This window comes from Danio rerio, chromosome 8, assembly GCF_052040795.2.
Source record: "Danio rerio strain M-AB ecotype USA chromosome 8, GRCz13ab, whole genome shotgun sequence".
In the NCBI taxonomy this organism is placed as follows: domain Eukaryota; kingdom Metazoa; phylum Chordata; class Actinopteri; order Cypriniformes; family Danionidae; genus Danio; species Danio rerio.
In genome coordinates, this window is record NC_141028.1 from 1093483 (window position 1) to 1108758 (window position 15276).

Below are 15276 nucleotides of genomic sequence, written 5' to 3' on the forward strand. Positions count from 1 at the left end.
CTTCAAAATAAAGGTCCCAAGGTAAATCTGAAAATAACACACACGCGGCACGCCTTGCTCACATGTAGAGGAAAATATAAACACACAGGATTATTTACGAGGATTGTGGAATTATCATCAAGTTTTCTGAATATAATGAAGCATTTTCAGCGGTTTTCCCAATTAAGGATTATTAAAAATAATTAATTTTGAGACAGTTTAAAGATTTGTAAGAAGCTGAAGACACAATTTCAACTTTTATTGCGATTTCTTTGCAACACGTTTTAAAAATCCCCCCTTCGTTTTTATTTATTTATATCAGAAATCGATTCAAATGAATAATTCTTTCGATTGAAACACACAGGAGTTAAATAAACCCATTTCCAGATAGTTATTCCTACATTTATTAAGAATTAATATCCTCCATTTGATCAGTCACGGAGTCTTTTATCTCGTGTGTTTGTGGTTGTTTGAATGAGGACTGGACACACTCTGCTCTTGAGGAAAACTTGATTTTTGATGAATTGTTTTGCTCATTTTTATACGAAAAAAGCCCAAATTGAGCGAATCATCGCGAGTTTGCAGTGAGAAGCGGACAGAGAGGTGTGTGTTGTGTGTGTTTGTTTAATTTTAGTGATGTGTGTTCACGTTGTTTTGTTGTTTACACCCCTTCACGCTTTTCTAATGTTAACTTGAAACTTTATAAACATTGATTTATCCATGTGCAGCTTTAGCTCAGTTTATGACACTTGTTTTGCATGCAAGTCCTTTAAAAATACCATACACGCCGAAGAGTACCTTGTTTACTATAGTAAACTTGTTCCTTCTCTTAGTGCATGTCTGAAAATGTTGTCTAGATAAGGAGAACAGAGTAAATACAGTACAGTTGTACAGTTGCATCTGGATATATTCACTTTAGTAAAGTATATTATACCACATTTTCATCATGATACCCAGAATTATTGTCTGTCATATTTAGAGCAAGAATAATTTGCCCTATTAAGCTACTATTATTATTATTTAAGGATCACAGATTGAACAAAATACTTATTGTCATCTGAAATCTTTATACTTGGTCACTCTTGAAAATTTTTGTGTCAAATCTTGCGGTTTTGAATAATTTCACACAGAATCACATTTAGTGTCATCACTTACTGCGTATACGTAGCTCAAATATAAAGTGTATCGCTTCATTTATATATATATAATAAAAAATGAAGGGAGTTTGTGCTCAATTTAAAATAATGTGAGTTTGTGGTTAAAATGTGATTAAAATAAAGTGTTTTCTTAAAATGACATTACAAATTAAGTGAGTTTGTGCTTATAATTTGATCAAAATATTACATGTGATTTAATTTGATCAAAATGAAGTTCATTTGTGCTCAAAGTACGATGAATTAAGTGAGTTTGCTTAAAATGTGATCCAAAAATTTAGTTTATGCTTGTATAATGGGATTAAATATAGTTGGTTATATAAATATATATGGTTAAACGTAATTAAAATAAAGCAAGTCTGGTTAAAATTCTATTATATATTAAGTGAGTTTGTGCTTAATTTGATCAAAAAACTAAGTGTGATTTAGAGGTGATCAAAATTAAGCACATTTGTGCTTCAAATAGAATTAAGTGAGTCCTTAAAATGATGAAATTAAGTGAGTTTGTGCTTAAAATGGGATTCAAAAATTGAGTTTGTGCTTATAATGTGATTAAAAACATTATAATCACATTTTTGGTCAATTTTATATGAAAAAATCCCATTAAGCTAGTTATTAAGCAAGTTATTAAGCGATTAAATTAAGCGAGTTTGCTTAAAATTGATTAAAATTGAGTGAGTTTGCTTAAAATGTGATCCAAAAAATGAGTTTATGCTTATAATGTGATTAAATGTGATAAAAATAAAGCGAGTCTGCCTAAAATTCTATTTTAAATTCTATTTTAAATTAAGTGAGTTTGTGCTTAATTTGACTAAGTGTGATTAACATTTGATCAACATTAAAGGACATTTGTGCTTCAAAAATGACAAAATTAAGTGAGTTTGTTTAAAATTTGATCAAAATAAAGTTGGGATAAAATTCCACTACAAATTAAGCAAGTCTGTGCTTTAATTTTTTCAAAAAAATAAGTGTTATTCATTTTGATCAAAATTAAAGTACATTTGGTCTTAAAATGTGACATAATAAAGTGAGTTTTGTTAAAATGGTATTAGAGATTAAATGAGTGTGTGCTTATAATTTGATCAAAATATTATGTGTGATTTAGTAGTGATAAAAATTAGGTACATTTGTACTTCAAATATGATAAATAATTCAGCTAGAGTTCTTAAAATGGATTAAAATTAAGTGAGTTTGCTTAATATGTGATACAAAATTTTTTGTGAGTTTATGCTTATAAAATGATTAAAAATAGTTTGTGGTTAAATGTGATCAAAATAGAGCGAGTCTGGTTAAAATTCTATTACAAAATTAAGTGAGTTTGTGCTTAATTTGACCAAAAAACTAAGTGTGATTAACATTTGATCAACATTAAAATACATTTGTGCTTTAAATGTGACAACTTTAAGTGAGTTTGTGTTTAAAATTTGATAAAAAAATTAAGTGAGTTTGTGTTTAAAATGTGATCACAATTAAGTTAGTTTGGATAAAATTTTACTACAAATTAAGCGAGTGTGTGCTTAAAATGATCAAAAATTAAGTGGGATTAATTTTAATCAAAATTAAAATTACATTTGGCGCTTAAAATGTGACAAAATTAAGTGAGTTTGTGCTTAAAATGTGATGAAAAAACTGAGTTTATGCTTATATTGTGATTAAAAATAGTTTGTGGTTAAATGTGATCAAAATAAAGTGAGACTGGTTAAAATTCTATTACAAAATTAAGTGATTTAAATTTAATTTGTGTTTAATTTGACTAAGTGTGATTAACATTTGACCAACGTTAAGTACATTTGTGCTTCAAATGTGTCAAGTAAGTGAGTTTGGATAAAATTCTATTACAAATTAAGTGAGTTTGTGATTAAAATTTGATAAAAAAATTAAGTGTAACTGCTATTTGATTAAGTATGTTTGTGCTTCAAATGTGACAAATTGAGTTTGTGCTTATAATGTGATTAAAATTGAGTTTGTAGTTTTAGTGTAATAAAATTAAGTGAGTTTGTGCTTTATAACATGATTAAAAATAAAGCAAGTTGTGGTTAAAACGTGAAGTGAGTTTGTTCAACTTAAAATTTGTTCAAAAAAATTAAATGTAATCAATATTAAGTATGTTTGAGCTTAATATGTGATCAAACTTTTAGGTGAGTTGTATTTAAATGGATTGAAATTAAGCCAGTTTACTTACAATTTGATTAAACCTGTTTGTGCCTAAATCTGATTAAAAATAAAGTGAGTTTTTGTGCTGAAAATCAAAATGGGTTGTTTGTAAAATGTATCAAAGAGAATCTGCTGTGTATCAAACGAGCTGATACTTAACTGAAGTTATTATTTTAACTAATCTGAAAGGTCTGTTGTTGTGTGTATTAAAGCAGATGGAGAGTCCGTACAGAACGCATCGCTCCAAACACACTGGAGGTCAGATTTAGCCATATACTATATAAACTAAATCATAACTAAGGATTGACTATATTAACTAATCTGAGCTGGTGTTTTTGTTTTGATCAGTTCGCAGTGTATCAAGTGGCCGATCCACAATGAAGAAGAAAAACTCCCACAAGTGAGTTTTATATATTATTTTAATGTTTTTTGTTGATGGATACACTGCAAAAATCATATTGAATCTCCGTGTTTCTGTCTTGTTTTTTCAGTAAAATAATAAAATCAACATACATTTACTGGAGAAAAGAAATGACTGGAAATATCAAGTCTTGTTTGGTTATAATTATTTTTTATAAAACAATAAAAATGTATTATGCAAAACAATAAATTTAAATTTAGTGAGTGCATTTAAAAGGATTAAAATTGAGTTTGTGCTAAAATTGATCAGAATGATTTGATTTTGTGCTTTATAAAATGGATCAAACTTAAGTGAGTGTGTTTAAAAGGATCAATATATTGAGTTTGTCCTTGAAATGTGATTAAATCAAGTGCTGGTTTTGTGCTTAAATTGCATCAAAATTGGAGGTTTTAATTGTGTTTTTGTTTAAAATGGTTGAAAATCAAATGAGTTTGTGCTTAAAATGGTTCAATTTTAAGTCAGTTTGTGCTTAAAATGGCTCAATATTAAGTCAGTTTGTGCTTAAAATGGCTCAATATTAAGTCGGTTTGTGCTTAAAATGGCTCAATATTAAATCAGTTTGTGCTTAAAATGGTTCAATATTAAGTCAGTTTTTGCTTAAAATGGTTCAATATTAAGTCAGTTTGTGCTTAAAATGGCTCAATATTAAATCAGTTTGTGTTTAAAATGGTTCAATATTAAGTCAGTTTGTGCTTAAAATGGCTCAATATTAAGTCAGTTTCTGGTTAAAATGGCTCAATATTAAGTCAGTTTGTGCTTAAAATGGCTCAATATTGAGTCAGTTTGTGCTTAAAATGGTTCAATATTAAGTCAGTTTGTGCTTAAAATGGCTCAATATTAAGTCAGTTTCTGCTTAAAATGGTTCAATATTAAGTCAGTTTGTGCTTAAAATGGCTCAATATTGAGTCAGTCTGTGCTTAAAATGGTTCAATATTCAGTCAGTTTGTGCTTAAAATGGCTCAATATTAAGTCAGTTTGTGCTTAAAATGGCTCAATATTAAGTCAGTTTGTGCTTAAAATGGTTCAATATTAATTCAGTTTGTGCTTAAAATGGCTCAATATTAAGTGAGGTTGTGGATAAAGTGGAGATTTTGTTAGAAATGGTTCAAAATTAAATGAGTTTGTGCTTAAAATGGTTTAATAATACATAAATTTGTACTTAAAATGCTTCAAAATTAAATTAATTTGTGCTTAAAATGGTTCAATAACAAGTGATTTTGTGCTTAAAATGGCTCAATATTAAGTCAGTTTGTGCTTAAAATGGCTCAATAACAAGTGATTTTGTACTTAAAATGGCTCAATATTAAGTCAGTTTGTTTTTAAAATGCTTCAATATTAAGTCAGTTTGTGCCTAAAATGGTTAAAAATTAGTAAGTTTGTGCTTAAAATGGCTCAATATTAAGTCAGTTTGTGCTTAAAATGGCTCAATATTAATTCAGTTTGTGCTTAAAATGGGTCAATATTAAGTGAGGTTGTGGATAAAGTGGAGATTTTGTTAGAAATGGTTCAAAATTAAATGAGTTTGTGCTTAAAATGGTTTAATAATACGTAAATTTGTACTTAAAATGGTTCAAAATTAAACTAATTTGTGCCTAAAATGGTTCAATAACAAGTGATTTTGTACTTAAAATGGCTCAATATTAAGTCAGTTTGTGCTTAAAATGGTTCAATATTAAGTCAGTTTGTGCTTAAAATGGCTCAATATTAAGTCAGTTTGTGCTTAAAATGGCTCAAAATTAAGTCAGTTTGTGCTTAAAATGGCTCAATATTAAGTCAGTTTGTGCTTAAAATGGCTCAATATTAAGTCAGTTTGTGCTTAAAATGGCTCAATATTAAGTCAGTTTGTGCTTAAAATGGCTCAATATTAAGTCAGTTTTTGCTTAAAATGGTTCAATATTAAGTCAGTTTGTGCTTAAAATGGTTCAATATTAAGTCAGTTTTTGCTTAAAATGGTTCAATATTAAGTCAGTTTGTGCTTAAAATGGCTCAATATTAAATCAGTTTGTGCTTAAAATGGCTCAATATTAAGTCAGTTTCTGGTTAAAATGGCTCAATATTAAGTCAGTTTGTGCTTAAAATGGCTCAATATTGAGTCAGTTTGTGCTTAAAATGGTTCAATATTAAGTCAGTTTGTGCTTAAACTGGCTCAATATTAAATCAGTTTCTGCTTAAAATGGCTCAATATTAAGTCAGTTTGTGCTTAAAATGGCTCAATATTGAGTCAGTCTGTGCTTAAAATGGTTCAATATTCAGTCAGTTTGTGCTTAAAATGGCTCAATATTAAGTCAGTTTGTGCTTAAAATGGCTCAATATTAAGTCAGTTTGTGCTTAAAATGGTTCAATATTAATTCAGTTTGTGCTTAAAATGGCTCAATATTAAGTGAGGTTGTGGATAAAGTGGAGATTTTGTTAGAAATGGTTCAAAATTAAATGAGTTTGTGCTTAAAATGGTTTAATAATACATAAATTTGTACTTAAAATGCTTCAAAATTAAATTAATTTGTGCTTAAAATGGTTCAATAACAAGCGATTTTGTGCTTAAAATGGCTCAATATTAAGTCAGTTTGTGCTTAAAATGGCTCAATAACAAGTGATTTTGTACTTAAAATGGCTCAATATTAAGTCAGTTTGTTTTTAAAATGCTTCAATATTAAGTCAGTTTGTGCCTAAAATGGTTAAAAATTAGTAAGTTTGTGCTTAAAATGGCTCAATATTAAGTCAGTTTGTGCTTAAAATGGTTCAATATTAATTCAGTTTGTGCTTAAAATGGGTCAATATTAAGTGAGGTTGTGGATAAAGTGGAGATTTTGTTAGAAATGATTCAAAATTAAATGAGTTTGTGCTTAAAATGGTTTAATAATACATAAATTTGTACTTAAAATGCTTCAAAATTAAATTAATTTGTGCTTAAAATGGTTCAATAACAAGTGATTTTGTGCTTAAAATGGCTCAATATTAAGTCAGTTTGTGCCTAAAATGGTTAAAAATTAGTAAGTTTGTGCTTAAAATGGCTCAATATTAAGTCAGTTTGTGCTTAAAATGGTTCAATATTAATTCAGTTTGTGCTTAAAATGGCTCAATATTAAGTGAGGTTGTGGATAAAGTGGAGATTTTGTTAGAAATGATTCAAAATTAAAAGAGTTTGTGCTTAAAATGGTTTAATAATACGTAAATTTGTACTTAAAATGGTTCAAAATTAAACTAATTTGTGCCTAAAATGGTTCAATAACAAGTGATTTTGTACTTAAAATGGCTCAATATTAAGTGAGTTTGTGCTTAAAATGGTTCAATATTAAGTCAGTTTGTGCTTAAAATGGCTCAATATTAAGTCAGTTTGTGCTTAAAATGGCTCAAAATTAAGTCAGTTTGTGCTTAAAATGGCTCAATATTAAGTCAGTTTGTGCTTAAAATGGCTCAATATTAAGTCAGTTTGTGCTTAAAATGGCTCAATATTAAGTCAGTTTGTGCTTAAAATGGCTCAATATTAAGTCAGTTTTTGCTTAAAATGGTTCAATATTAAGTCAGTTTGTGCTTAAAATGGTTCAATATTAAGTCAGTTTTTGCTTAAAATGGTTCAATATTAAGTCAGTTTGTGCTTAAAATGGCTCAATATTAAATCAGTTTGTGCTTAAAATGGCTCAATATTAAGTCAGTTTCTGGTTAAAATGGCTCAATATTAAGTCAGTTTGTGCTTAAAATGGCTCAATATTGAGTCAGTTTGTGCTTAAAATGGTTCAATATTAAGTCAGTTTGTGCTTAAACTGGCTCAATATTAAGTCAGTTTCTGCTTAAAATGGCTCAATATTAAGTCAGTTTGTGCTTAAAATGGCTCAATATTGAGTCAGTCTGTGCTTAAAATGGTTCAATATTCAGTCAGTTTGTGCTTAAAATGGCTCAATATTAAGTCAGTTTGTGCTTAAAATGGCTCAATATTAAGTCAGTTTGTGCTTAAAATGGTTCAATATTAATTCAGTTTGTGCTTAAAATGGCTCAATATTAAGTGAGGTTGTGGATAAAGTGGAGATTTTGTTAGAAATGGTTCAAAATTAAATGAGTTTGTGCTTAAAATGGTTTAATAATACATAAATTTGTACTTAAAATGCTTCAAAATTAAATTAATTTGTGCTTAAAATGGTTCAATAACAAGTGATTTTGTGCTTAAAATGGCTCAATATTAAGTCAGTTTGTGCTTAAAATGGCTCAATAACAAGTGATTTTGTACTTAAAATGGCTCAATATTAAGTCAGTTTGTTTTTAAAATGCTTCAATATTAAGTCAGTTTGTGCCTAAAATGGTTAAAAATTAGTAAGTTTGTGCTTAAAATGGCTCAATATTAAGTCAGTTTGTGCTTAAAATGGTTCAATATTAATTCAGTTTGTGCTTAAAATGGGTCAATATTAAGTGAGGTTGTGGATAAAGTGGAGATTTTGTTAGAAATGATTCAAAATTAAATGAGTTTGTGCTTAAAATGGTTTAATAATACATAAATTTGTACTTAAAATGCTTCAAAATTAAATTAATTTGTGCTTAAAATGGTGCAATAACAAGTGATTTTGTGCTTAAAATGGCTCAATATTAAGTCAGTTTGTGCCTAAAATGGTTAAAAATTAGTAAGTTTGTGCTTAAAATGGCTCAATATTAAGTCAGTTTGTGCTTAAAATGGTTCAATATTAATTCAGTTTGTGCTTAAAATGGCTCAATATTAAGTGAGGTTGTGGATAAAGTGGAGATTTTGTTAGAAATGATTCAAAATTAAAAGAGTTTGTGCTTAAAATGGTTTAATAATACGTAAATTTGTACTTAAAATGGTTCAAAATTAAACTAATTTGTGCCTAAAATGGTTCAATAACAAGTGATTTTGTACTTAAAATGGCTCAATATTAAGTCAGTTTGTGCTTAAAATGGTTCAATATTAAGTCAGTTTGTGCTTAAAATGGCTCAATATTAAGTCAGTTTGTGCTTAAAATGGCTCAATATTAAGTCAGTTTGTGCTTAAAATGGCTCAATATTAAGTCAGTTTGTGCTTAAAATGGCTCAATATTAAGTCAGTTTGTGCTTAAAATGGTTCAATATTAAGTCAGTTTGTGCTTAAAATGGCTCAATATTAAGTCAGTTTGTGCCTAAAATGGTTCAAAATAAGTAAGTTTGTGCTTAATTTATTAAAATGAAGTGAGATTGTGAATAAAGTGAAACAACATTTAGTAAATGTGCTCAAAATGATTAAATAAAGTTTGTGCTTAAAAGTGTTCCAAAAAATAAGTTTGCACTTAAAATGTTTCCAAATGATGTCAGTTTGCATGCACTGATGTTGTAGGTTTTGTAATGTGTGTATATTTTATTATATGTGTATCAGACACAGATTTGCATGTGTGCATTGATGTTGTGTTTCATTATGTGTGTATCAGAAACAGACATGCGCGTGCGGTCAGTCCAGTGCGGCCGCTGGGTCAGTCAGTGGTCGGCTGCCGGATCCAGCACCTCTGGAAGGAGGATGTTTCATCTCCAGTGTCGCTGTGGAAAGGGACGGTTCTGTCGCAGGTGGAGGTGGACGACTCCCTGTTTCTCATCAAATATGACGGAGTGGACTGTGTGTACGGCCTCCAGCTCTTCACTGATGATCGTGTTCGAGATCTGGAGCTTCAGCCGGGACAGATTGCCTCGTTTCGGGTCAGCGACTCCAGGCTGGCAGATAGACTTCTGGGAAGGCCCGTGGTTCACCTGTTCGAGACGGACGATGGATCCAAAGATGAGTGGAAGGGTCTAGTTCTCTCCAGAGCTCCCAGCATGCCTGCATGGTTCTTTATCACGTATGAGAAAGACCCGATGCTGTACATGTACCAGCTGATGCAGGACTACAGAGACGGAGATCTGCGCCTGCTGCCTGACTCAGGTGAGACTCAAACACCGATATCAATATACTTTACGTAATGGTAATGACAAAGATGATGGTGATGAAGATTCTAATGATGATTGGGATGATTATGATGGAGATGGTAATGAAGACAGTGATGATGATGATGATGTTGATGATGATGACTGTAATGATGACGATGGTGATGACAATGGTAATGATGATGGTAATGATGTTGATGCATACAGTAAGAATGGGATGATGATGATGATGGTAATGACGGTGATGATGATGATGATGATGATGATGGTGCATGTGATTATGGTAATAATGATGAAGATAATAATAAAGATGGTGATGATGATGATGATGATAATGATAATAGTGATTATGATGTTGATGATGGTGATGATAGTGATGATGATAGTAATGAGGATGTTGATGAAGATTGTAATGATGGTTATGATAATGATGGTGGGGATGATGATGGTAATAAAGATGTTGATGACGAAAATGGTAATGATGACGAGGGTTATGATGATGTTGAAGATGGTAATGATGATGGTGATGGTAATGATGTTGATGATGAAGATGGTAATGATGATATTGATGATGATGATGGTTATTATGAGGGTAATGATTATGTTAGTGTTGAAGATGGTGATAATAGTAATGAGGTTGTTGATGACGAAGATGGTAATGATGATAGTGATGATGATTGTAATGATGGTTATAATAATGATGGTGGTGATGATGATGGTCATAAAGATGTTGATGACGAAGATGGTAATGATGGTAATGTTGACGAGGGTTATGATGATGTTGAAGATGGTAATGATGATGGTGATGGTAATGATGTAATTAATGAAGATGTTAATGATGATGTTGATGGTAATGATGATGAAGATGGTAAAGATGATAGTGATGATGATTGTAATGATGGTTATGATAATGATGGTGGTGATGATGATGGTAAAAAAGATGTTGATGACCAAGATGGTAATGATGGTAATGATGACGAGGGTTATGATGATGTTGAAGATGAAGATGGTAATGATGATATTGATGATGATGGTTATTATGAGGGTAATGATTATGTTAGTGTTGAAGATGGTGATAATAGTAATGAGGTTGTTGATGACGAAGATGGTAATGATGATAGTGATGATGATTGTAATGATAGTTATAATAATGATGGTGGTGATGATGATGGTAATAAAGATGTTGATGACGAAGATGGTAATGATGGTAATGATGACGAGGGTTTTGATGATGTTGAAGATGGTAATGATGATGGTGATGGTAATGATGTAATTGATGAAGATGTTAATGATGATAGTGATGATGATGTTGATGATGACGATGGTTATTAGGATGGTAATGATTATGTTAGTGATGAAGATGGTAATGACTATGTTAGTGATGAAGATGGTAATGATAGTGATGATGATAGTAATGAGGTTGTCGATGACGAAGATAGTAATGATGATAGTGATGAAGATTGTAATGATGGTTATGATAATGATGGCGATAATGATGATGGTAAAGATGTTGAGGATGAAGATGGTAATGATAGTAATGATGACGAGGGTTATGATGATGTTGAAGATGGTAATGATGATGGTGATGGTAATGATGTAATTGATGAAGATGCTAATGATGATGTTGATGGTAATGATGATGAAGATGGTAAAGATGATAGTGATGATGATTGTAATGATGGTTATGATAATGATGGTGGTGATGATGATGGTGGTAATAAAGATGTTGATGAAGAAGATGGTAATGATGGTAATGATGACGAGGGTTTTGATGATGTTGAAGATGGTAATGATGATGGTGATGGTAATGATGTAATTGATGAAGATGTTAATGATAGTGATGATGATAGTAATGAGGTTGTTGATGACGAAGATAGTAATGATGATAGAGATGAAGATTGTAATTATGGTTATGATAATGATGGTGGTGATGATGGTAATAAAGATGTTGATGACGAAGATGGTAATGATGATGGTGATAATGGTTATGATAATGGTGGCGTTGATGATGATGGTAATAAAGATGTTGATGACGAAGATGGTAATGATGATAGTGATGAGGATGGTTATGATGATGGTAATGATTATGTTAGTGATGAAGATGATAATGATGGCGGTGAAGATGATAATGATGGCAATGATGTTGATGTCGAAGATCGTATTGATGATAGTGATGAGGATGGTAATGATTATGTTGGAGATGGTAATGATGATAGTGATGAGGATGGTTATGATGATGGTAGTGATTATGTTGGAGATGGTAATGATGATAGTGATGAGGATGGTGGTCATGATCAAGATGGTTATGTTGATGGTAATGATGATGATGGTATTGATGGTAAAGATGGTAATGCTGATAATAATGAAGATGAATAAAACGATAGTGTTGCTAATGTTGATGATGAAGATAATAATGATGTTGATGTGTGTGTTTCTCTATCAGATATTGATGTTAATGATGCTTGTGTGTGTGTGTGTGTGTGTGTGTGTGTGTGTGTGTGTGTGTGTGTGTGTGTGTGTGTGTGTTTCTCCATCAGATGAGGCAGCTGAGCTCAGAGAAGCAGGTGAAGTGAGTGAGACGCTGGTGGGGAAGCAGGTGGAGTGTCTGAATAAAGACGGAGCACAGAAGCTCGGCACCATCATCCAGCAGGTCCAGGCCAAACCTTCCGTCTACTTCATCAAGTTCAACGACGACTATCACATCTACGTCTACGACATGGTGGGATCCTGAGTCTGTCTCTGACTCCAGATCAGTCTGCTGTGAGAAATAAACATCTCCATCAGCTTCCGTCTTCACACACAGAGAGAGATATTTTTGTACTGTGAGTTTTGGTTGGAGATGCTGCAGACGATCAGTTCACGTCTCTGTTTTTTGTTTGTTAGCATTAAAGAGTTCATCATCTGTTTCTGATGCTGTAAATAGTGCCTTTTTCTCTTCTGAGATCTCTGAGAGACCCACTGATCAATAAAAGCATTCCTAAACTGTAAGACTGTACCTATATTTGACTGTCTCTGCCTACTTTCCCCATTTTATTTTCCTCAATAAAAGAAGTAAATGCTGTAAAAATCATGGTGAAAACGTAAAACATGCTCAGATTTAAAAGTTAGACTGCATTTTTTTACATATTTACTCATTGACAAGGAGTTCCCCAAATGCAGCATGATTTTAATAGTAATTCATCCAATCATTTTCCTTTCGGCTTAGTCCCTTATTTATCAGGGATCGCCACAGTGGAATGAACCACCAACTATTCCGGCATATGGGTTATTCAGCGAATGCCCTTTCAGCTGCAACCCAGTACTGGAAAACACCCATACACACTCATACACTATGGCCAGTTTAGTTGATCAGTTCCCCTATAGCGCATGTGTTTGGACTGTGGGGGAAACCGGAGCACCCGGAGGAAACCCACGCCAACATGAAACACTAACAGACCCAGCCCAGACTCAAACCAGCATGAGGCCACAGAGCTAAGCACTGAGCCACCATCCCGCCTTGAATAATAATATTTTAGTAAAATATTAAGTTACTTCCGTCACAAAATAACAGCTTTTCAGTCTAAATGGCGTGGTATAGTGTCTTGTAGATGCATTATGAAGATTAAAGTGTTTAATAGCGTGTGTCAAACTCTGGAATTATTGTGGAAAGCAGTATTTTGAGCGTCTGCTGTATTTACATAAGCAGCATGTGTAAACAGAATCTCTCATTACCCATGATTCCTCAGTGCACACAGAGGAGCCCTTCACAACACGGCTGTCTCCTACTGTAAGTGCACGTCTCTTCAGTACGCTCTTAAACATATACATAGAACAAACACTGCACATGTGTGATGGATTTTAAACTTGCAGGTAGGACTTTATTCTCTTTTTTTGGCAAGCTGAAGAGTTAAAATATACTTAAAATGTTGAGGAAATAATTTAAAAGCAGATTTTAGGCTCTGTAAAACTGCTAAATGGGGTAAAAAATAAATCAAGTACTGAAAATAGATGTGAATTCATTTAAGTGTAAGTTTGTTGACTAAATTAATTAAATAGAGCGGACAGTGGCTTCAGTAAACTGCTATTAAATGTGTAATTTTGTTATACAGTTTTAGATGAAAACATTACTGTGAAGTTTTATTTCCTAATTTAAACAGTAAGTTTAGCCATTATGTTTGGTGTTTTTAGGTTTTATATGTTTATATAGTTTATTATTATTGTTATTTATTATGTAAACTGTATTTTAGTTTATATTATTTTTGTACTTCAAATTAGCAAAAAGTTGCAGCTGGAAGGGCATCCGCTGCGTAAAACATGCTGGATAAGTTGGTGGTTCATTCCGCTGTGGCGGCCCCTGATTAATAAAGGGACTAAGCTGAAAAGTAAATAAATGAATAAAATTAGCAAAAAGTGAAAATAAGAAATGCTTCCTAAATTTGATTTTACAATATATTACTTATATTTATTTACTTTCAATTAAACCCACGTTTATGTATGTGTGTGTGGTTTTAGTTTTAGTTAATAATAATAAGCCTAATGTACATCTGGCCACTTTATTAGGTACACCTTACTAGTACCGGGTTGGACCCCTTTCTGTCTTCAGAACTGCTTTAATCCTTGGTGTCGTAGATTCAGCAAGCTACTGTAAATATTCCTCAGAGATTTTGCTCCATGTTGTCATGATAGCATCACACAGTTGCTGCAGATTTGTCGGCTGCACATCCATGATGCCAATCTCCCGTTCCACCACATCCCAAAGCTGCTCTATTGGATTGAGCTCTGGTGACTGTGGAGGCCATTTGAGTACAGTGAACATCGTCATGTTCACCAGTCTGAGATGATTGAGCTTTATGGTGCGTTATCCTGCTGGAAGTAGCCATCAGAAGATGGAGACACTGTGCTCATAAAGGGATGGACATGGTCAGCAGCAATACTCAGGTAGGCTGTGGCGTTGATGCTCAATTGGTACTAATGGACCCAAAGAAAATCTCCCCCACACCATTACACCACCACCACCAGCCTGAACCGCTGATACAAGGCAGGATGATCCATGCTTTCATGTTGTTGAGGCCAAATTCTGCCCCGAGCATCTGAATGTGTCAGCAGAAATGGAGACTCATCAGAGCAGCAACGTTTCTCCAATCTTCTATTGGGAATCTTGAAAATCCCAGCAGATCATCAGTTTCTGAAATACTCAGAGCAGCCCGTCTGGCAGCAACAACCATGCCACGTTCAAAGTTTCTTAAATCCCCTTTCTTCCCCATTCTGATGCTCGCTTTGAACTGCAGCAGATCCTCTTGACCATGTCTACATGCCTAAATGCAGTGAGCTGCTGCCCTGTGATTGGCTGATTAGAAATCTGCATTAACAAGCAGTTGGACAGGTGTACCTAATAAAGTGGCCGGTGAGCATATGTAGTTAAACATTTAAATACTGAATAAAATACTTAAATTAAGTTCTATAATAAATACTGTAGACTTTCTGCCTCTAAATATTTAATATTTAATAAACTGTTTCTTGCCATTTCTTTGTAGCAAGTTCAGAGTGAAAACATTTGAAGTAAATTCTACACCGTTGTTTGGAGTTCTTTAGATTGTCTTTAAATCCAGAATAATGTCTGTTGCAGTGTTTGATCATCAGTGCATTTTGCCGATCTGTGTCTCATTAAACACACATTCATCTTTTCTCTGATTTCAG

General features: G+C 32.4%; 1 protein-coding gene across 3 annotated transcripts; it reads left to right on the forward strand.

Annotated features, from left to right (window-relative positions):
* Positions 1 to 35: 35 nt before the first annotated feature.
* spinb (spindlin b) lies at positions 36 to 12661 on the forward strand. Of its 3 annotated transcripts, none has more exons than XM_087263334.1 (5): positions 36 to 582; positions 3477 to 3545; positions 3636 to 3687; positions 9114 to 9598; positions 12138 to 12588. In XM_087263334.1, exons 2-5 carry the CDS (start codon positions 3503 to 3505, stop codon positions 12329 to 12331), a joined length of 774 nt encoding a protein of 257 aa, XP_087119460.1. In that variant the 5' UTR covers positions 36 to 582; positions 3477 to 3502; the 3' UTR covers positions 12332 to 12588.
* The last annotated feature ends 2615 nt before the right edge of the window (positions 12662 to 15276 follow it).

Bases quoted from the DNA above. Each gene is read 5' to 3' on its own strand.
- spinb (XM_087263334.1), top strand. From the start codon at position 3,503: ATGGAGAGTCCGTACAGAACGCATCGCTCCAAACACACTGGAG. The intron at 3,546-3,635 runs GTCAGATTTAGC...TGTTTTGATCAG, and splicing joins TCGCTCCAAACACACTGGAG to TTCGCAGTGTATCAAGTGGC. The intron at 9,599-12,137 runs GTGAGACTCAAA...TTTCTCCATCAG, and splicing joins GCGCCTGCTGCCTGACTCAG to ATGAGGCAGCTGAGCTCAGA.